The 22083-nt window shown below is 49.1% G+C and overlaps 1 protein-coding gene across 3 annotated transcripts in view; it reads right to left on the minus strand.

Annotated features, from left to right (window-relative positions):
- SUFU (SUFU negative regulator of hedgehog signaling) overlaps positions 1 to 22083 on the minus strand; it is a 117419-nt gene that overhangs the window by 17977 nt on the left and 77359 nt on the right. For 2 of the 3 annotated variants that reach the window (XM_030334602.2, XM_030334604.1), the window contains exons 4-8: positions 19231 to 19373; positions 18210 to 18295; positions 17861 to 17933; positions 13877 to 14033; positions 11931 to 12042 (exon numbers count right to left, since the gene is read on the minus strand). In XM_030334602.2, the coding sequence (XP_030190462.1) occupies positions 11931 to 12042; positions 13877 to 14033; positions 17861 to 17933; positions 18210 to 18295; positions 19231 to 19373 (571 nt within the window). The remainder of the gene's footprint in view (positions 1 to 11930; positions 12043 to 13876; positions 14034 to 17860; positions 17934 to 18209; positions 18296 to 19230; positions 19374 to 22083) is intronic. The other variant, XM_030334603.2, reaches the window with a different exon arrangement.

A 22083-nucleotide genomic window follows, 5' to 3' on the forward strand; every position in this document is an offset into this window, starting at 1 on the left:
AAATGCTACGTACGGCCAAGCGGGTCATGGAAGTTCAAGACTGGCAGGAAACTCTGAGGTGGTTTAATCTACTTCTTTCCTTTACAAAAGAGAGCTGGAAACAAGTCCAAGGCCACAGAGATGGTCCGTGGCAGGCCAGTGTGGGAGCCTAGGACCTCTTGCTAGATCTCCTTCCCTTACCACCAAACACCACATCGCAGTGGGTGCCCTCAGGGCCCAGACAAGAGCAGAACTCAGAAGACAGCAGCCCTATTCTGCCCCAGAGCGAGGAGGCCAGAGACTCACTCCTGAGTCCTCACAGCAAGCACCCCCTGTATAGGCTGTGGTTAACCCTTCTTTCACAGATGAGGAAAATGGAGGCTCAGAGAGGTGAGGTGACGAGCCTGAGGTCAGAGTGAGTTTAAGGGGAAGAGGCAGGGTGTCATTCTTACAATCGCTTCCCTGTGCCATCTCTGACAACGGGCCCAGAGACATACCACCGTGTGCCCAAAAGGAGCTGAAGCCTGGCTGCCAGGCGGGGCCTCTGAGCCTACGGGGCCCACTAGAGGATCCCCGCCTCTCTGGCATGGGCAAAATGCTGATGAACAGCAACTGGGGTAGGGGTGGGAGGTGGAGGGCTGAGAGAGAAGAATCAACAGCACACAGGGCTAGAGACATCTCACGCTGGAGGGAAAAATAAATTGTTGAAAGTCAGCTAAAGTCACCTTGGTAACTGCTACAACACACTCACCCGGAACGAGGACATCAAACCCAACTGCAAACAGCTTTAAAGAAATGGAAAAGAACTTAATCATCTGAAGAATTAATGTGACAAGTGCCCACATTTACACCTCCCACCAACCTTCAATCATTTGAAAACGTACTTTAATCTTTTAAGAGAAAAAAAAAAATTGCAAAATGCTAGATCTGCAATCCTGGGGCTTGGGTATTTCCGGCATGCTGCTTCAATGGAAACGCGGCTGCTACACACACACACACACACACACACACACACACACGCACGCACACACACACACGCAGGAGCCCAGCTTTTTGCTGATTTGTTTTTTCTGGACATCGATGCAGAAGCATGAATTATTTGTGTGGCTGGGTGAGGTATTAAATCTGCAGCCGACACAGGTTTGCAATGTTTTGCATGGTTGTCAGCTTAATCTTAGTCATAAAAAAATAAGTACTGTGCTCGCCAGCATGGCCTAATTTTTCAGCTGGGCTGTTTTTGCCCTGAGCTCCCTGTGGAAGAGAAGGCAGAGCTCCAGGGGGCTGGAAGGGAGAAGGGCTCCCAGGGAAGCACGCCCTACACCCACTGGGGACTGCTAGGGGTATGGGGCCGGGGGTGAAGGACTGCTTCAGGTGGCAGAGTGGCTAACGTGTAAGTGCTGGGTTCGACTCTCTCATGACCTTAGGCAGATAATGAACCCTCTCTCTAAGCGCCAGTATCCTCTTGATGGGGATAAATAATAATATGCTTTTGTTATGGGGATTGAACAAGATGACCAGCATGAAGCATCTAACGGTGCCTGAGATGTAGCAGGGGCTCAAAATATATCTGGGCTGGATCAGGGGGCTGCCTCTAGAAGTCTGTCTGCTCTTCCTGCAAGAATGCTGATAGCTTAATAGGGACTTATTTGCCTTTACCAACTGCCAAATCAGTCTTTACTTCTGAACAAAGGTCCTTGCCCTCAGCTTGGGAGACGGGACTTTTGAGATGGGGTTTGAGGGGCTCCTGACTCCCTGAGCAGTCACGGTGGGCCCTGGTCAACTGCTGGTCCTCTGAGAGGCCAACAAAAACCCTTGAGGCCTTTGTTCTGCTAAGGGAGGTACCGGCAGGGCCGTCTTCCTTCTACAAAGCACAATGGTCTTCCTGCAATTCTCATCTGCTGGACCTCAAACTACCCAGAAGTAATTTAATCTCTCCTCCCATGATAGCCTTTCAAATCCCTGAAGCTGCTCCCACAGGCCATCATCAGTTTCTCTTTTCCAGTATCTGTGGCTCTGACTTTCAACTATAATCTTAAGACATGGCTCTGAAATCTTCCAGCTATCCACGTCACTTTCCCTTGCGTTTACTCTAGCATGTCAAAGCCAGAGTGTCATGTCCAGAAGTGAAGTGTCGTGTGTGGAAATAAATATAGCATGTGGTCTAACCAGGGCAGATCAAAGAGAGACTATGAGCTTTCTTGTTTGGGAAATTTTATTTCTATTAAAACTGTCATCAAATTGTCTATTCTTTATAACTTCGTCATATTACCAACTCTTACAGCACACCCTCTGTCAACATCTCCCTCAGGCTCTCTCCCATGGTCTGCGCTTAGACCTCCTCTCCCCCCTCTTGTATGTACTGTGGATTAGTTGGAGCTGAGAGACAGACTCTGCATTATCTGGCTACTGTTTCAAGCAGTCCAGGTATTTCTGAAACCTGACTCTGGCATCCATCATACTGCCATTCCCTCCTGACTTCAAGTCACTGACAAAACTGATAAACTTACCATCAATGTTCTCATCCCAGGCTTTGATTAAACAGTGAACAGGACAGGGTCAGGCAGACAGGCTGACAGACTGACATCATTACTCTCTGGGTAGGCTCATCCAACCAATTATAAATTTGCCCAACCGTCCCATCACCAAGTCCTTCACCCTCCTGGATGCTCTGTGGACATTGCTCTGAAGTGCCAACAATGATGTCAGAAGACATTCTGAAAATGTCTTGCTAAACCCCACCTATAGATCTATAGCACTTCCTTTGTCTATCAGGTAGAAATAGGTAACTATTTTTTTAAGGTGAATTTAAAAAAAAGTTTTTATTTGTTTATTCATTTAAGTAATCTCTACATCCAATGTAGGGCTCAAACTCATGACCCTGAGATCAAGAGTCTCAAGCTTCTCCAACTGAGTCAGCTGGGTGCCCCCCTCCCCGCCCCGGCCCTCCCCATAACTATTTCTAAAAATAGATGAGGATGGTCCAGCAGGCCTGATTCTGATTCTTCGTGAATCCATGCCAACTCTCAGGGTTCACTGTGCCTCTTAAAGAGTATTCACAGCCTGTTTGCCTTATAATCTAGTCCAGAATTTTCCCTGATGGCTGACACTAAGCTCACTAGTTTGGAGAGTGCAAGATGCTTTTTGCATTTTGAAACTTTTGAGTGCTTTCAGTCTGCCAACACCTCTTTCTTATTCCCTCAAAGGTTGGGGACACCAGCTTCATAAATCCCATCTGCCAACTCGCCTGGTGTTCTGGGGCACAATGCATGTGGACCAGGCAGTGTGAAATCGTGGCTTTCCATCTTCTCATCAATGCCTGTGTGACTCTACTCTGATAACCATTTTTTTTTTTTTTTCTTGAGATGGAAGCATAACAGAACTGGAGTAAATCTTGCTTTCTCTCTGTGTTACTGTGTCCAAACGATGGGGCTTAGGTTTTCTTCTTGTTGCTCCAAACAGAAGTACAGAAAATAAAGTCCTTTTTGCTGGTCACAGCACTGTGTTGCAAGACTCAGTTCTTCTTGCGTTTCAGCCTATTTTGACCCCGTTCCTTAATAGTCTGTGCTGGTATAACATACTTCTCCTTCTAGATTTTGTTCAAATTCTTCAAGAAATCTGAGTTAAGTAAGATTCTCTACATACCTGTACTGGTCCCTGGAGGTATTACACCTCCTTTTAGTTTCCAGGGGACTAGTCACAATGCTAATAAGAGGGGCCCTTTACTGAGTGCAGACCGTGGTGCCACATCCCCGCGAAGACCCTTTATATACTTTGCTTCCTTTCATTTTCATGGCAACTCTGTCAAGAGGTATCCTTTTCCCCATTTTACAGATGAAGAAACTGAAACTCAGAGACTTAAATAACTAGCCCAAGGTCACACAGTGAATGAATAATGGGCTGAGACAAAATCCCCAGGTCTTCCTGACGCCAACTATAACAACCACAGTATTTCTCCTTAAGAACTTCCCATCCCTTTGAGTGGGCTTTCGTTCTGGGCTTTCAAGGCCACAAGGACACATCTATTTTTTTCCCTGAACTCTTAAAAAAAAAAAACAACAACAACCTACTTCCTAGAAGCCAAGGCAGGGCTTCCCAAAGGGTATTTGATGGCATCTTAGTTTCAGGGAAGCTCCTGGAAAAGCAGATGGGGCAAGAGCCGGATGCAACACACTGGGTCTCAGGTTAGAGACCTAAAATGTTGGCATTTTGAAGACTCTGAGGAGGACTGCAGAGGGCAAACCAGCCAGTTTCATTTTATGTAAGCCAGCATCTTCCAACCTTAGTCATGGAACCCCCTTTTACTTAACACCCAACAAAACCCCCTAAAAGGCTGTGAGGACCCTCCATCTGGGGACGACGGGCCTGGCACTGCTCTGACAGGGCACAGGGTTTTCCTTCCTGATCTCGCTCTGCCCAGATGCTCTCTTCCAGCGCCCTATCACTTCCACTCCATCCGTCTCCACTGCTGGTCAGCATCAGGTGCACAGCCGAGTGCCCCTCACTGTTCCCTTTATGCCAAGATAGTTGCTCTCAGGAGACCTGTCGGGCAGTTACCGGCTGCTAACCTTCAGCTCTCAGCCCGGTGCTGGGGCAGCTGAAGTGCCTCTACATGTCCAGGGCTGCCTTGGTGCCAATTCTGTGATTTTCAGTGAGAACAGGTTATCCTTTCCTTTCGCTGGACGGGGTGAGCTGTAACAGCTCCTACAATATCACTTCTTGGACTTTTATTTATGATTCTTTTTAAAGTTTAAAGAGTCACAGAGTCCTGGCAGGTTCATTCCAACAGGCAGCAGTCTTCCCATCCCACTCCTCGGAGACAACCACAATCCTCTCTGTAGGCTGACTCTTTTGATGTTTTCCTCGTTATTTCTGATATACTTTATTTCTTTCTACTTTACTTCTTTCTACCGATATTCCCCTCTCAGGTTTTACCTATTGACTTCCTACTAAGGAATATGAGCTTTTAGCTCTCTTCTGTCCCCTACTCCAGCCCTCCCACCTTCCCAAGAGAACTGTATCGTAAGTTGGTTTGGATCAGTATAAAGTGTCTACATTATTATATGAAACCAAGGCTGTTTACATCTGAGCCTGTTACAACTATGATGTCTACTCTTAGTAAAGTATACTTCCCTGGTGCAGTTTTCTATTTTCCTTGGTTTTAACAACAATCTTGGTTTTCTACTGTGTTTATTACTAATTAAATCCTAAACTACCAATGGTCTAGAGATTTCCCCAAGACACTCATATACATCAAGTATTTATCAATTTTATCTCTTTTATTAAATTTTATTTGAGAGAGAGAGAGAGAGTGAGCGAGCAGGGAGGAGGGACAGAGGGAGACAGAGAGAATCTTCAGCAGACTCCACGCTCAGCCCGATGCAGGGCTCAATCTCATGACCCGTGGTATCATTACCTGAGCTAAAATCAAGAGTCGGACACTCAACTGACTGAGCTACCCAGGTGCCCCTAAATTTTATCTTTTCAAAGACCTTCCTCCAGAGGTCCTTCCAAACTGGCTGCCTTCCATTCTTGCTGCACAGCTGTTCTCACCGTCACCCTGGTGATTCCCCTTGCTTCTTTCCCATGCTGGACCCCATTTCCTGTACCCCACTTGTATGCCTCACTCATTCTGCTGGAATAGTGAACAGAGTTCACTGTATTTTTTGGCGTGCTTTTCTCAAAGAGTGCCCGCTGACCTGCTACCCTCATGGGTTTCGAGGCAAACTAAAATACCAGCTTTACTCTGTACAGTGGTGTATAAACTTCCAAGGCCTACTTTCCAGTTACTTTTTCCTATGATTGGCAGGAACCCCCTCCACTTTATCCTCATTTAAAGGCAGCACCCAAGTGGTGAAGAGGCCTGGCTCAAACAATCCAAGGTTCAAATCTTGGGTCTGACAATTATTCCCAGCTTACTGACCCTAGATAAGTTATAAAATCTGTCTAAGCCTCCGTGTTGTAATTTGTACAAACGGGGACAACAGCAGCCCACAACACGGGGCCTGGCACACGGCTGTGCTCGATAAAAACTGCCTGCACAGCCACAAGAACCTGTCCAGGATGCTTCCTGTAGTGGGAACAGTGAGGGGTGGTGTATGGGACAGCTTAGATGCACACCTCGGTAATTCAGGAATTGATCTAAATCTTTCCATTTATTTCTTTACCACCTGTCTATGTAACACATTCTATATTTATGCTTCCCACTACATAAGGTGACTTTTTACATATCCTAAAACACTCTCTGCTTCCAGTGTCAAGAGAGATTCCTGATTTCTAGGACTGTATAGTTTATGGCACATGCTCTGTTCACCCTACCCACACGTTACAGACCGACAGAACTGTATCCATATTTCCTCTCCACCCAGGTCTCTTCAGATCAAAAAGTCTTAACTTTTCCATTTAAGCCTAAGGGTACTTATTGGTCATATTCTATCAATGGCAGCAGGCATTGAAAGGAGAGCAGCTGAACCTCTGAGGCTCCCTTTAGCCACCATCCCAGTCCCGTGACAGTGGTGACATCTGCACTGGCCACACGACTCGGGGCCTCCCCCTTGGAGATGCCCGGGAGTGGGAACCAGGGCATCAGAGTTGGCAACTATTCAATAGTGAAGCGGGTTTGGCATGCGGAGCCCAGCCCAACCTCTGGCTTCCGCCTCTAGCCTGGGAGATTATTCCTTTTGCTTTCAGGCTGCTGACGAAAGCTCTGAACTTTCCAGAGAAAAAACCAGCTGAAGGTCCCCCTTCAGGGCAGGATTGGGACAGGGTATAGATGTGGGGTCGGGGTAAAGGCACTAGCTCACCTCCACAGCTACTACTAAGCCCAAGGCTGTATCACCTGGTAAACACCAGTAGCCAAATGATAAAGAACCGTATTTTCACCGTGAATACCCCAAGGGCAGGACGTGACGATGGAACAGCGGGGCAGGGTGTGACTAAAGAAGAGTGAGTGAACAAAATTGCCATGATGGTGAGGGGATTCCTTCAGCAACCATTAACTCCTCTGGGCACCAGGGACCCCCGCCCCCTTGCCCAGCCCCCCAACTTGAGTGGGAGATGAGGATGCCTGCTTTCCTGAGTGAGCCCACTCTCACCAGAACGCCTGGCTTTCTGTTTTCTGAGACACTGAGTCATTTCCTCTCTCCAGCTCTCACCTTCGAGCCTTCCTTTTCCCTTCCCTGGAGAAGTGACTCACTGCTGAAGTGTTGGGTGACACTGAGGATCAAAGATGGGCGATAAAAATACTCCTGATTGTGCAACTTGAAGAAGGGGGATGCAGTGTAGACTGAGGATTCAACACGCTGGCCATGAACTCTGAGGCCACGGCTCCATGTCTCTGGGATGGTGGAGCAGAGCAAGGAGTTCAAACACCAATCGGCCTGGGCCGGATTTGCTGTGGGGCCCCTTGTTCTGTCCTCTCAAATGTTTGTCTCTGAGAAAGGCACACAAAGGCAGGCACTTAGCACAACATGCGTGGATCACAGAGGCCTGGGCCCTTCCTCCCATCAGCCCTGCAGAGCCTGGCTGGGGCCCTGTGAGCAGGGCTGTTTCTTTCTGGGTTTTCTCTCCAGTGAAAACAACCGTACTTCCCCAGCGTGGGAGTGGTGAGGGAAGCCAACATGACAGACTCAGGCTCTCGGCTGGCCGCTGCACTGATGTGATGGATCCTTTGAGCAGGGTCACCCACAACTGCCCTGCACGTGAGCCCTGCGCCCGATGGCCCAGCTGTTTTCCCGGACCGAAACTCACCTTCCTTCACCCAATTCACTAGATGCAAACTAGATATTTTCTTCTCCTAGTGAATCATCACAGACCTCATAGGGTGAGCAAAACAAAACACAAGTTTCTCTAAAGGATGACTCCCTGGCCAGGTTATAAGCTATTCAAGATGGGAACAGAGGCAGCAAAGTCACTCCGTCCAAAAGGCAAACAGATGGGAGCAGAGACACTCATAAAAGTGGGGAGAAATATATGTGCACGCGTGTGTGTGTTGGGGGGTTGTGCAGTGGAGACTGTCACAACCAGAGAATTCATGCTAAAAACCTTAATTCTTCAGGAAATTAAGGCAAAAAAGCAAAAATGAAAAAAAAAAAAAAAGCCTTAAAAGCCGCTGGCATGATCCCAGAAGACTGAGAAACTTGGCTCAGAAATGATGGTTAGTTTGCTTTTTAAAGATGCCTCAACTACAAAGTGGTTTTCTCACAGTCAGGAACCTTCCCCTGCCAACACATATGTACACACATGCATGAGCCCTGCCCTTCTGTGGGAGGGTATGCGACCCAGAGAGCTTTGTAAAGGTCCTCCAACCTCAGTCAAGTGAGACCCTGGCAGAGAGAGGGGGAGGTCCTGGAACACTGCTGCAGGTTCCCAGCATCAGAGAAGTTTATGAAAATGCAAAGCTCCCCACCCAGTGCACCTGACCACACACATCCTCTGAGTCCCTGCGAGAGGCTAGGGAGCAAAGTCCAAACTCCACAGAACAGTCTAGGCAACCTCAGACAGAGAAGAAGCCCGGGGCCTCTTTTCCCCCTCAGGTTCCTACCACTGCCGGCAGGCACAGTCCTTAAGCCAGGCTCTCAGTGGCCAAAAGGAGTTGCTTCCCATGCTTCCCAAACTCACCCGGGGAGGGCAGTGGGAAGGGAGGCGCCAGTGAGCCGAAGGAGGCTTTTCTCAACTGATCATCTTGGGAAAAGCCAGATACAAATTTCACGGCTGGAATGCAAGGGTTGTGAAACCCTGAAAGAAGCCCCAAAAGGGGCCAAGGACTCTCCTTCCAGGAAGGCGGTGGGAGGAGGGCTGGCAAGCGCAAGTGGGAGAGGAGCAGGTTACCCAGAGGGGCCTGCCTTTCTGGGAAGCAGGAAGTAAGGTCAAAAGAAAGAAAGGAAGAAAGAAATCCCCTAGCCCTGAGGTGGTAGAGGGGACAGAGAGATAGGGTTGGTTTTGCTTCTGAACATAAAGAAAACTAGGCTTTGTGTCAAAAAGTAATTCTGGTATAAACGAGCCAAATATGATACAGCTCGTTATCTCTGGGATTTGGAAGCATCGAACTGACCACATGTCCTCCCTAGAGTTAAATAAGCATAGTAAGCTTCTAACATGGGACTTAGTCTTGTCCTCAGTGTCATGTGAGAGGTTCCTAGTCCTGCTCCAACTAGTTAGATGAGGTCGCCCAATGAGGGTCACTAGTACCTCAGCCTTGTGTGTCCCTCATGCGGTCCCTGAGAATGGGGTAAGGAAGGTCACAAGTAGGGAAGACTGCCCTAAGCTCCACCCTTTTCTAACCTTGGACAAGTTACTTACTAGCCTCTTTGTACCTCAGTTTCCTCACCTATAAAAGGGGGATAATAAGATTATCTACTTCACAAAGTGACTCAGAATAAATTAAGCTCATGTGGCATAAAGCACTTGGAACATTACTTGGCACACAGTAGTCACTATGGAGACGTCAGCTGCTTTTGGGGTGTGAAAAGAGCAAGGGCTCGACGCCCCCCTCAAGTGGGCCAGAGTTCACACTAATGCCCAGGCTCCATCGGCTCTTCTGAACCGTAGCCTTCTCAGACCATACCCAGACCCATGTGGAACCAGCGCGCCCCGGCCTAGAAAGCCTGACTAAAGGAAAATCAGACATGCACACACAATAAGGCCCACGCTGGTTGTTCCCCCACAGGGAGAGGAGCAAACACTAGTGCCAGCACATTTTGGGCCGGCTTTCTCAGTCGCATCCATGTGGTTTATCTGAAACGGGGTCAGGTCCCAGAGTGGGCAGCATAGATATTACAATCGTGCTTGCTGATCTAAACTGAGTCCATCATCATCGATCGTGAGATAACAGTGAGCTAGAGCCTCGAGACACTTGAAGAGTGTGTTGGAAAAGGTTCTTGGCAAAGCAGGAAGAACCATTTCTCAACCAATTGCTAACAAATTGGTAACTAGTACCGAGACCCTCAGAAGAGACGTTCTGATTCCCTCCAGGCTGCAGATTCCAGCACTTTGGAGACCTGACTGGGCACTTGAGCTGCAGGGAAGGGAAATGACCCCAAAGGGCCAGCACCCCTGATCTATTTCCACCCATCTACAGATAGCCCTTGGACCAGATCCAATGCCCCTCTGCCCAGTCAGGGGTGGGCTGAGTCTGGGCTGTATGTATGCATCCGGGAACCCTGAATCCTTGGGTCCCCACAACGTGTAGAAGTGCAGCAGCTGGACATATGCCCAGGACGGGGAGCGAGATTTCAAGCCTGTTGTACAAATATAAGAGGGGCAAGTGGGGTGTGTCTCTGCAGGAGCCCCTGCCCTTCTTCCCAGAAACCTGGACCTTCCAGAGTTGACAAGGCCATCTGAACTGAGACAGTCTACAAGTTATAGGCAATATGCTTAAGCCTTTAAGCCTTCAAGTACCTCCCGGCCTCCCCGCCAGTGCCAACGGGGCCTAGAAGGAGAAGCCAAGCTCAGGGCATGGGAAGGAGCGTGGCCCTGGGACAGGGTCCAGACTCGTAGGTGGAGAGCTTCCAGATGCCCCACGCCTCAGCCTGGCCATCTGCTGCTGCCAGGGGAAGATCATGGTGCCTCACGCCAGCTACTTCAAAGCAGATGGCTGGAGAAACCCACTGGCTGGAGTTGAAAGCTGCTCGGAGGTGGCAGTGGAGGCTTCTCCAGGCTCTTGCCAAAAAGTTCAACCCGCCTGGCTTCTGGAAGGCAGATTCACCAGGTGAGCCATCTTGGGCAGCCAGAGTAACCAGCCCTCCCTCCTCCACAATCTGCTCCCAGGTTGAAGCTTTGACTTTAACCAGCCAGGCCTCCCCTGTTCCATCCATGTCAGCTCCTTCTCCTGCTTGAAAGTTCTAGGGCACCTTCAGGGTCCGTCTCATGTTCTTCCTCCTCCAAGAAGCCCTCCCTGACTATTCCAGATCATGCTGACTTGTCTTTTCTGTAGACTAGTAGATCACTACCACTTCTGGGGATCATGGATGAGCAGATGGAGCTAGAATTCAAAGAGGTAGCTATTTCTAACTAACTGCATCTACACCCAGACTCACACCAACTTCAGTTCACGCACCCCCAAAGGAAGAGCCTATATCCTAGGTGGCCCTCTGGGCCCTGAGCTTGCCACACAGCAAGCATGTAATAAAGACTTCTCAGAAGAAGGATAGATCACCCTGGTCTTGCAGGAGTTCTGTGCTTCCCTTTTAGCCCAGGGTGCAGCAACTTCCTCCCTGGCAGGCAAGGTTTCTGCTCTGGGCTGCCAGCTCCCAGGCAGCCCTTGCCAGCATCTATTCCCTACAGCTTCCCTGATTCAAAGGGCAGAAGGGGGTGCCCAGCTCCAGCCCTGCCTACCACTTATCACCTATCAGAGGAAGAGAGGTCAGCAGGAAGAGGATCTGACCTGTAGGGGTGGCCACAGTCTCTCCCAAGGGCTATTGGGGCCCCACGACAGGCAGCAGAGGCCTGCAAAGGACTTCCCTTCCCTTCCCTGGGCCTCATGGAAGGGAGGCAGGAAAAAGGGCCTCAGCAGCAGGCATCCACTATGGGGCTGGCCAGACAGGGAGGCCCCTGGGGCTGCAGCTATCAGCCGGAGACCAGGCTCCAGGAAGGAAGGAAGGGCAACTCTGGCCGAGGCCGAGATAAGGAGGGGAGTCGTGCTCAGCACAATGGGCTCCCACAAGGCTGGGATTTTGCCCCAACTTGGCCTCCCGTCTGCTCACACAGCCCATGTAAATATTTACTGATGTTTATATTTCTGGTCCGCTAGGTTCCCTCTGAGGCCCTTTTATGACCCACAGATCTGTGTGCCCCAGAGACCCTGGGCCCATCCAACAAGGGCTATGGGCATTGTTCTCTCTCATGCAAGCCCCAGGGACAGACCCTTCAGAACAAAACTTCCCCCCACTTGTACCAGCCCTGGAACACTGCTTTCAGGAAGCTGTACTAGCCCCCTCTGTGGGCAAGGAACTTACGGGGCCCGGTCGTGGGTGAAGCCGTTCTGCCGCTGAGGGTTGATTGGCGGAAGGACAGGTTTGCTGTTGATCTCAAGTCCTCTCCTCAAGGTCTCCCGGATCTGCTCCGTGTCTGCAACAACACCACTAAGCTGCCTCATGGGCTCCTAACATCCCACTCAGAACCTGGCTCTGCAGACATGCTGGGGAAAGGCCCTGTGAAGCCCATGAGCCCACCCTAGAGCTGAGTGAGAGCAGTACGAGCACACAGGGTAGATGAGGCACCATGCTCTCAAGAAACTTCTGGTCTGAAGAGTGCCATTCTTGTAGAAGACAACAGGGGGTGACCTTCAGACTTCAGAAGGGCACCTTCCAAGACAGGGCTTTTCACTGTCCTTCCCCTTCCTGGGCCACAAGCCCTAGGTTTACCCTTAACATAGCCCCAGACAGTGACTAACAAGGTCTTTGCCAGTGCCCAAGATCACTTAGGGATGCTTCCCACTGTAATGGGTGCCACTAAGGGCTGCAAGTGTCTTGCCATGAATGAACTCTTATATAGTTTCTGGGTTCTGGTTGGTCATATGGTATCTGGCCCTGCCACCCTTCTCCTTGGGCCAGGTCAGTGGGATGATGAAGTCACCTCCCTACCTTGGCCCAGGAACCTTGTCTCTCCATGGGTCTGCCAAGGGCCAGGGGGTGAGAGAGGAATTTCTTGGTGGGATTATTTCTTTGCAAGGTGCTTTGCTGATCTTTGGGATGAAGCTCACTATTCTGGTCCCCTACAGAGATTTTGGTCTAAGACTTACCTCTGCAAACTGCAAACACATCCAAAAAAGCAAATTAATGCTGAGTGCTCCAAGGATGGGCTTAAAGTGGACTACAGAGGTAATAATACTAACTTTTCTAACTGTCTGCCTTGTTACAGTGATGCAGGTACTTGTATAATTTTTAAAAATTAGCCAATCATGAAATTGGCTAATTGAAATTATGGACAAGACTATGAATCCCTCCTTATACTACCTCTTTCGTCAAAAGCAACTGAATGATTTTAATAACTGCTGACTTTCTCTCGGAACTTCTGATGGGTTTAGCACACCAACAGAACAAGCAAGAAGGCAAAAGGGAGTCAGATATTTGCACCAGGGGTTTAAGTTTATCCTTTATGGAAAGAGAAGTGCTTTTGTGCTATCACATGTGTAGGTATTTTATTCAGGACTGTGGGTATCTTACTCTTCAAACAATAAGAAAAGGTGGAGGAATTCGAGAAAGAAAGTAGAAAAAGCTGTGAACACATGTATATGTAAAGGCCTGCTTTCCTTTTGCAGTTTGGTAGGGATGCCCTTTGCTAAGAACCACAGCTGTTTCTACTGCCAAGACCACCTTGGTGAGCTTCTAACAGGAGAGCCATATCCTCCTTCCCCAAGGCCCTGCTCAGAAGGCAGTGGGTACAGGGTGCCCGGCACACAGCCACTTACACTATATCTGCAGGACAGTGAGGCAGGGAAGTTAGTGGGCTGGCCTCACACTCAGGCCTCTCTCATCTAAGGCCTGGGAGGGCCTGAGGCCATAGTGATTCTTGGGTCTGGCATGGCTTTCAAGCCAGAGCTGGGCCCTGTGTCAATTCTGTGGGTGGCCAATGCTTGTTCTTTTGCACTTGGGTGGACTATGGCCTTTTCCTGTAACTGTTCTGTGGCTTCCACTCACCTCCATGACCTCAGATTGCAAGGGGCAAATCTAAAACACAATGGTCACTGCTCATGGTGCATCTGAAATACACACAGGAAACACAGGAGCAATGGCCCAATAAAGCTCTCCTCATGCCACCCTTTGGAAGGGTTCACTTGCTGTTTAGATCCTGCCAGGAAGGGAACTATTGAATGGGCTGCTGTTGTTAGAGACTCGTCCTAGAGAGCCCGAAAACTGGGCCTGGGGCAAGGGGAACGGGAAGGCTTGGTGGTAGCAGCTACCTTTGCCAGAGAGCCGCCGTGGCTGCGTGCCGATACAGATGCTCCGGCTGTCCTCGTCATCCTCAGGGGGCCGGCTCAGGTCATCCCAGGCACATTTGGCACTGACGCCACTCAGGTTGGAGCCATCCGTCTCGATGCCTTTGTCAACTCTCTCCTGCTTGGAAAGAACCAAAGAGCCAGAGTTCCTTCAGCGAACCGGTGGCCCAGGGTCACCACCACCCTTCTGGTATTTAACTATTCTTGTAGGTGCTGAGCACAGGATAGGTGCTGGAAGAGCAGGATCTCTGATCTTATTCTGCCCTGGTTACTAACACATGACAGTCTCTGCCAGCCACTGGACTCCTCCAGGGGAACCAGGGATCAGGGGAAGCCAGGAAGCATGAAAATCCCAAGGGAAGCTTCTCCTGTAGCTCAACCTTCCAGTAAAATGACCTGCACACCTGTTTCGGAGCTCTAATTCTGCCCACCTCATGCCAGCCCATGGAGCTGATGCGGCAGAGAAAGGAACTATTTCCCTGAGGAAAGGTACAGTCCTTCCTCTCCTCCCTGGTTAGCCAGGAAAAACCCCTTGTTACTGCTACAGAGAACAGGGCGGAAGCCTGCCAGGTGGGAGAGGCTAGGACTCAGCCCAACTTCTCCAACCTCACACCTGCAGTTTCCTCTTCTAACAGCAGAGGGTGTGGTCACCCACAGAAGCATCACCAGAGTGCAGAAGGGCAGGACTTCCTCTAGCTGCATCACTAACTTGTTTGGCAAAGGATTCTGGATGGAGTTTCTTTTCCGTGTCTTAGACTGAAATGGGGGCCTGGAGGGCAGTGACCAACTACAGACCCCACCAGAGGCCCTTCCTTTGTGCAGGCCTTGGCACTGTGGAGTCCAAACACTCTCCAAATAGCCTCAAGGAAGAGCTGTACCCAAACATCCCTGGGATTTCTGGTAAAACATAGTTCTGTGATGCTGGGCGTTGGATTAAAGGTCATCTGGAAGGCTCTAGCAACATTGCTTATAAACAGCCACGTGGGCCAAATAAAGCTCCTAAGTGAAAGCACCTCAATAAGAGTCTGCACCCCGCTGTCTGCCTGACCCTCTCCCTGCAGCTCCACAGGCATCACACCAGCCTGCTGCTCAGCCAGGGAGCTATGTGTGGAAACACAAGGAAAGGTCCTTATTTCTTTTCTTTTTTAAATTTTTTTTTTTTTCAACGTTTATTTATTTTTGGGACAGAGAGAGACAGAGCATGAACGGGGGAGGGGCAGAGAGAGAGGGAGACACAGAATCAGAAACAGGCTCCAGGCTCCGAGCCATCAGCCCAGAGCCCGACGCGGGGCTCGAACTCACAGACCGCGAGATCGTGACCTGGCTGAAGTCGGACGCTTAACCGACTGCGCCACCCAGGCGCCCCTGAAAGGTCCTTATTTCTTGAGACCAGTAGCAGATGGCCCCGCCCTGATGCCTCCTTTCCAGCGCTACCATCAGCTTAGGTGAAGCTCAGGATTCTTTTTTTTTTATTTAAGATTTTATTTTTAAAGAATCTCTAACACCCAGCGTGGGGCTTGAACTTGAAACCCTGAAATCAAGAGTTGCATGCTCTACTGACAGAGCCAGCCAGGCACCCCGAAGCAGGGGATTCTGAGCAGAGACAGGGAGAGGCCGACGGCAGGAGCAGCTCCATGTTCCAGGTAGGAGCATGTGGGCCCTGCTTTGCTCAGGGTAGAGTCTGAGTTTTTCCCTTTCCATTGGCTGCCCTGAGGACACTCACCTAAGCAAAGAGCTGAGGAGGTCTCCTGACTCAACTAGTTCAGCCCACTTACTTTACAAGTAAAAAAAGAAAGAATTAGGACCCGGAGAAAGGACTTCTTTAGGCACACAGCTGGCTGGTAGCAGGGCCTGGAGCAAAGGAACAGGAACCAGCTTTAAAATGAACTGCCTATGAGCAGGCCCCAGACAGCTACAAACGAGTACAGCAGAGTTCCCCTTGGTGCACAGGGCAATCAGGTGAGAAAGCTGGACTTTCTTACCAAGGTCTCCCCCCTTTTTTTTTTAATTTTCATTTTTTATTTTTAAATAAACTCTACACCCAATGTGAGGCCTGAACTTATGACCCTGAGATCAAGAGTTGTGTGCTCTACCACTGAGCCAGCCCCCCAACACCTCCTGCTTGCTTTCAAAGACCAGTAGGTGCTCTGGGTCCTGTTGGCTGGTCTCAGCAGAGCCCCAAGACTAGGATGGAGAACTGTTCTTGGCATGCAGAGAAGGACGGGCTGCTTATCCTACTAGTTCAAAGGACCAAGTTCTTTCTTAGTACTTGGCCCTTATGACAGGGGCTAAACAGTGGCCCATGTTGGATCCCAGTGTGGCTGCCGAACAATGACATAGGGAAACATAGGGAAACAAACCTTCATGGTTCCTGGTTTTTGCATAAGCAGAAGCTACAGGGAAACCAAGTATAAAGCAGTGATAACAAAGGATCCTCCCAGCAATTTAAAAACTTCAGTGTTACAGGCACTAGGAAAATAGAGGAGCATCATCTGTGAATGAGGAGGGCTTCTGCCCAAGAACTCATAGGTCTACAGTAAAGAACCCACAGGGACTGCTGGCTGTATGTCTGCCTGCCACCTCTCGTTCCTCCTGAAGGACACGGAGCTCCTAGTGCCTGCCCACGGCCTACCAGATTTTTACAGAAACATAAAAGGTTCAGAGACGGCAATGACCTGCAATTGGTGGGGGGAAGTAGAAGAAAGCGTACACAAGCCAGGGACATTCTTAGTTGTCTGCTGTCCTGTTTCATGAGCAGCCCATTAGGAAGGAAGTTATGCTCTAGGTGGTTTTCAAAATTAACTTGCATGCAAAGAGTGTTTCTTCTAAGAAACCAAAGATGTCACTGCACAGCTGGGTCACAGTGAGTGGGCAACTGCAGGGCTGCATGTATACAGACTTCCTTTAGACATCAAAGAATGCCAGCCTCCCCAGGGGAGGAGCTTGGAGTCTGACTGCCCAAGGGGAAGATGTATCTAAAAGGGGGGAATACGATCATTAGACCCATCAGAATTCCCACTGCAGCTGGGTCATGGGGTCAGTATCACCTGCTCCGTCGGTTATGGGGTGCTGGCGGTGGAGGGGTGGTTCCCTGAAGGGCAGTCTATATTCTTTTAAGAAAGGGGAAGTGGGAGGAAGAATACTGGGCAAGCAATATTGATTTTCTGTAGCTGCTGCTGATCTTTTTTTTTTTTTTTATGTCAGGTGTACTGATGTATGATTTACATACAATAAAATTCATCCTTTTTTTATCCTTAAAAAATGTTTTTTATGTTAGAGACAGAAAGAGAGAGAGAAAGAGAGTGGGGGAGAGGGGCAGAAGGAGAGAGAGGGAGAGAATCTTAAACAGACTGCATATTCAGCAAGGAGCCCGACTCGGGGTTTGATCCCACAACTCTGGGATCATGACCTAAGCTGAAATCAAGAGTTGGATGCTCAAATGACTGAGCTACCTAGGTGCCCATTTTCATCCTTTTTTTTTTTTTTTTAATGCTTATTTATTTTTTGAGAGACAGAGACAGAGCATGAGCGGGGGAGAGGACAGTGAGAGAGGGAGTCACAGATTCCAAAACAGGCTCCAGGCTCCAAACTGTCAACAAAGAGCCTGACGCGGGGCCCGAACTCACGAACCAAATCGCGAGATCGTGACCTGAGCTGAAGTCAGAGGCTTACCCGACTGAGCCACCTGGATGCACCCTGCCACCACCCGCCCCCCCACCGTTTTCTTCCTTTTTAAATGCAAAAAGACACGTGTCAGAGGCAAGTTTCCTGGCCTGAAATCTCTGTTCCCTGTGTGCTCTGCAGAATTCAAGGAACAAGTTGAAATCATGCCATATTTCTATTCACTCACAAATAAAACTCCTCCATTTTCCCAGCATGAAAGCCAGTGTTATTTGGAAGAGGTCTAGGCAGAATGTGCTAGAAAGGTTTTCCTCACTCAAGACATACTTGCAGGTGTGGATCGATCTCAAATATGGTCTCTCCCCTCCGCATGTCAGTTATCAGCCAGGGGCCGCCAGCGCTGTGGACAAGGAAAGGGGACAGGATGGTAACTGAGGGCCTGGGGCTGATGGTCTGGGGATTCAGACTGCCCTGTTTGCTTCCCTAGGCCCAGAACACAGGGGAGCAGTTAGAGGTCAGGGGCTGTCAGGGAGCAAGTCGGCAGGAATCCCTGACGTGAAAAATCGGTGCCTGAAAAGCAACGTAAGGGGAAGCCCGCATACGGGGTTAAGGAGGAACCCCCACCCCCAGGCCCAGGGAGCCAGGCCCCCACCTCATAGGCTGGGGGTATACTCACACAGGCACCGTCCGCAGCAGCTCCAAGATGCCCTGCCCGTTCCACTGCTGGGCTGCATGGAGCTCCTCGGTACAGACGCCAACAATCTGGGACCCCGGGGACAAGATGCGGTTGTGTGTTAATGACCACTCCCCCCCTGCCCCACCCCCCGCCCCAGAAGAACCACCACCTAGGCTCTTTTAGGGTCAACTCAAGTTGGGGGACCACAGGCAAGATCTGTGGTCAGAGGCTGGTCTATGCAAAATGGGACGGTTTCCTGGCTAGGAGAGAATAGCTGCCTGGCTAGGAGATGGAAGAATTCACAGATGGGGCACTAAGGCCTGACCCTTGCCCCGTTATAATGGGCCAGACTTGTGTCTGGGTGACACAAAGTCTAGCCCTAGACTACAGAGGCAAAAATCAGTCTGGGTCCTCAGCCCGTCCCTGGAAGCAGGGGGTGTTCAGCGAGATGTTCCTGCCGGGGCTATGATCACAGGGAGTGTAAACGGAGGAGATTCTGAGACCCTTCAAGCTCAGAATGACAACCAAAGGGCCCCAGAAGTTTGCAGAAAAGCTTCCTTCCTCATCAGGGGCTGGGCCTTTATGTAAACCTCAAGGGAAACAAGTGAACCTTCACACAGACACCATCATGCCCACAAGCGAGCCCAGGTGCAGCCAGAGTGGAGGCACACCCCTTCGGGTGAGGGCAAGGCCAGCCCGACGCTGCCTTCCTGCTAGGAGGTCCTGTGCCTACTGCTGTCTGGGTCTTTACTAGTTCATCAAACACCCACCCTGTTAGCCACTCAACTACAGCCATTCTCCAGCCACCCCCACATGGCCCCTTACCTTTCCCCCTTCTCCCACCTCAGCAGGCTAAATCAGACCATCCGACTATACCTGACGAACCATCAGAGGGGACAGAAAATGCAAGAAGACCGAAGGAAATCTCCTGTTCCCTTCACCTCCCCTACCCAAGCCCTTCTGTCCTACTAGGACTTCTCGCCCAGGGAAGGCTTGAGCCCATGTCCGACCCGCGCCTCACCTGGAGGAATGTAACTACCCCAAAGGGTGTCTGCACGGGCTGCATCTGTGGGTCTTCTGTCAGCAGCATGTGCTGAATTCTTGACTCACTGTTATCCAAAGGGCTGTGCCAAGACACGTGGTCCCCACTGCAGAAGGTGTTCTCTGTGGGAGAGACATGGCGACACTCAGTGTTGGAGGCCTCGCATCTAGGCCTGGAACCCTGGTATCTGAGAAGCCTGGGCTGGGAAGCTGCCCAGCCTTCCAGGGGAAGCATTCACTCATATGGGAGAAAAGATTGTGGATATTCCCCCAAAACCAAACGTGTCCCTGCTTGCCAGTTCTGCCAGCCTTCAGTAGAATAGGACAGCCTGCTAGCGTGGATGCTCACTTGGCCTGGCACATCCAAAAACTTATTTGGGGTGGGAGGGAGCCATGATCAGGTCTGCCAAAAAGAATAAAGTGCTTTAGTGTGGGACCACCTGGCCAGAAATCCTCAGGGAGGCTAGAGGGCAGTGAAAGCACTTTACCTTGGAAAAACACATGCCTGGTTCCAATCCTTTTCTGTGCTGCTGAAAGTGTTCTAAAAGGAACCAACAACTGTGGAGGGCCTTTGAAATTGGTCACTGGCTTCCCACAGGTAGACAGATACAGGGATTTCTGAGGAACACTGGAGGCTTCAAGTACATGGAGGTCTAAATTGGGCCTCACACACCTCAGCAGAGATGTATAGTCTGGAGGGACAGGTGTTTCTATGAAAACACAGACACTGTGCCCAGGAGAAATGTGCCAACATGGCCCACTCACAGCCTCACCCCTGTACTTCACACAGGCTCATCACTTCAAAAAACTGTTTATGGTACCATAACCACACAGAAGAAAACACCCATGTGGTATGAAGTCACCCCTGACCCCTGACTCTTATGTTCGGCACCCTTCCAAAGGTGCTCTGCATTTACCAGCCTGTGTGCATCTACAGTTCTCTCCACCCCTTATTTTATTTATTTATTTTTGTAATACAAATGGCAGCACACTGTTTTGCATGTTTTGCTTAATGATATATCTTGGGGGATCATTTCATATCAGCACATAATAAGCTACCTCATTCTTAAAATATGTTTTAAGTTTATTCATTTTGAGAGAGAGAGAGAGAGAGAGAGAGAGAGAGAGAGAGAATCCCAAGTAGGTTCTGCACCATCAACATGGAGCCCGACTCAGGGATGAGATCAGGACCTGTGCTGAAATCAAGAGTCGGAAGCTTAACCAACTGAGCCACCTAGGCACTCCAAAAGCTACCTCATTCTTTTTTTTTTTTTTTTTTGAGAGAGAGAGAGAGAGAGAGAGAGAGAGAGAGCAAGAGTGAGTGGCAGAGATAGAGAATCCCAGGAGGGGCAGAAGGAGAGAGAGAGAGAGAAAGAGAGAGAGAGAGAGAGAAGTGGGGCTCACCCGAAGCAGGGCTCATGTTTTTAACTGAAGCGGGGCTTGTGTTCACCTGAAACGGGGCTCAAGCTCACCCGATATGGGGCTCAAACTCATGAACCGTGAGATCATGACCTACCTGAGCCAAAGTCAGATGCTTAATGAGTGAGCCCCCCAGGCACCTGCTACCTCATTCTTTAAATGGCTATATGGTAGTTCATTGTGGTCTATCACTTATGACCTGGGAACCTTAACAGCTGGGGAATCTTCACTTTTTATTGATATTTAAGGCAAGGCAGAACATGAAAACGCGTGCGCGCGCGTACACACACACACACACACACACACACACACACACACACACACACCAGCCAGGGAAACCTGAGAGAGCTTCTGCTCTCACTTGTCTCGGTCTGAATACTAATTCCCTCCTGTGTCAGGTGTGGTTATACAACTACTTTTTCCACCTAAGAGGCTCAGTTTTTTGGTCCTAACCTCAAAAGCATTCATTTATGAGGGTGAAGGAAGACTACTTCATCTAGGAAACATGGGTGATAAAGGGAGAGAAGACACATCTCCAAGCAGAGTCAACTAGAAACCTTCAATTTTCCCAATTCCTGCTGTGCCTGCTCTTCCCAGATTCCTTCTCCTTTTACAGAAACGTGTGTCTACAAGCAGCTTGCATGATCTACAAGTTAGAAACAAGGCAACAAGTAAAAAAGATTGAATTAGTTAATTCAAAAGCTTATCCCACAATAAGCTTACCCCATATGGCCTCACTGGCAAATTCTACCAAACATTTAAAGAATTGATACCAATTCTTCACAAACTTTTCCAACAAAAATAGAAGAGGTAACACTTCCCAATTCTTTCTATAAAACCAATATTACCCTGATACCAAAGCCAGACAAAGGCATTACAAAAAAAGAAAGCCATAGACCATTATCCCTTATTCATACAGACATAAAAATCCTCCACAAAATAGTAGTAAACTGAACATAGCAACATAAAAAAAAGGGTTATATACAATGACCAAGTGAGATTTATCCCAGAAATACATGGTTAATGTAACATAAGAAAATCAATGTAATACACTGCATCAATAGAATAAAGATTAAAAATAACCCCACAGGATCATCTCAACAGACAAAGAAGAAGCATTTGCAAAATCCAATACTCTTTTATGATAAAAACACTTAAACTAGGAAGAGATAGGAACTTCCTCAAACTATAAAAGCGCATCTACAAAAAACCTACAGCTAACATCATATTTGATAGTAAGGACTAAATTATTTTCCTCTAAGATCAGGAACAGAACACAGATGCCTACTCTTATCAGTTCTATTTTACATTGTCCTAGAGGTTCTAACCAGGGCAACTAGGCAAGAAAAATAAACAAAAATCTGGGTAAACTGGAAAGGAAACGAAAATGTATTTGCAGATGACATGATCTTGT

This window comes from Lynx canadensis, chromosome D2 (assembly GCF_007474595.2).
Source record: "Lynx canadensis isolate LIC74 chromosome D2, mLynCan4.pri.v2, whole genome shotgun sequence".
In the NCBI taxonomy this organism is placed as follows: domain Eukaryota; kingdom Metazoa; phylum Chordata; class Mammalia; order Carnivora; family Felidae; genus Lynx; species Lynx canadensis.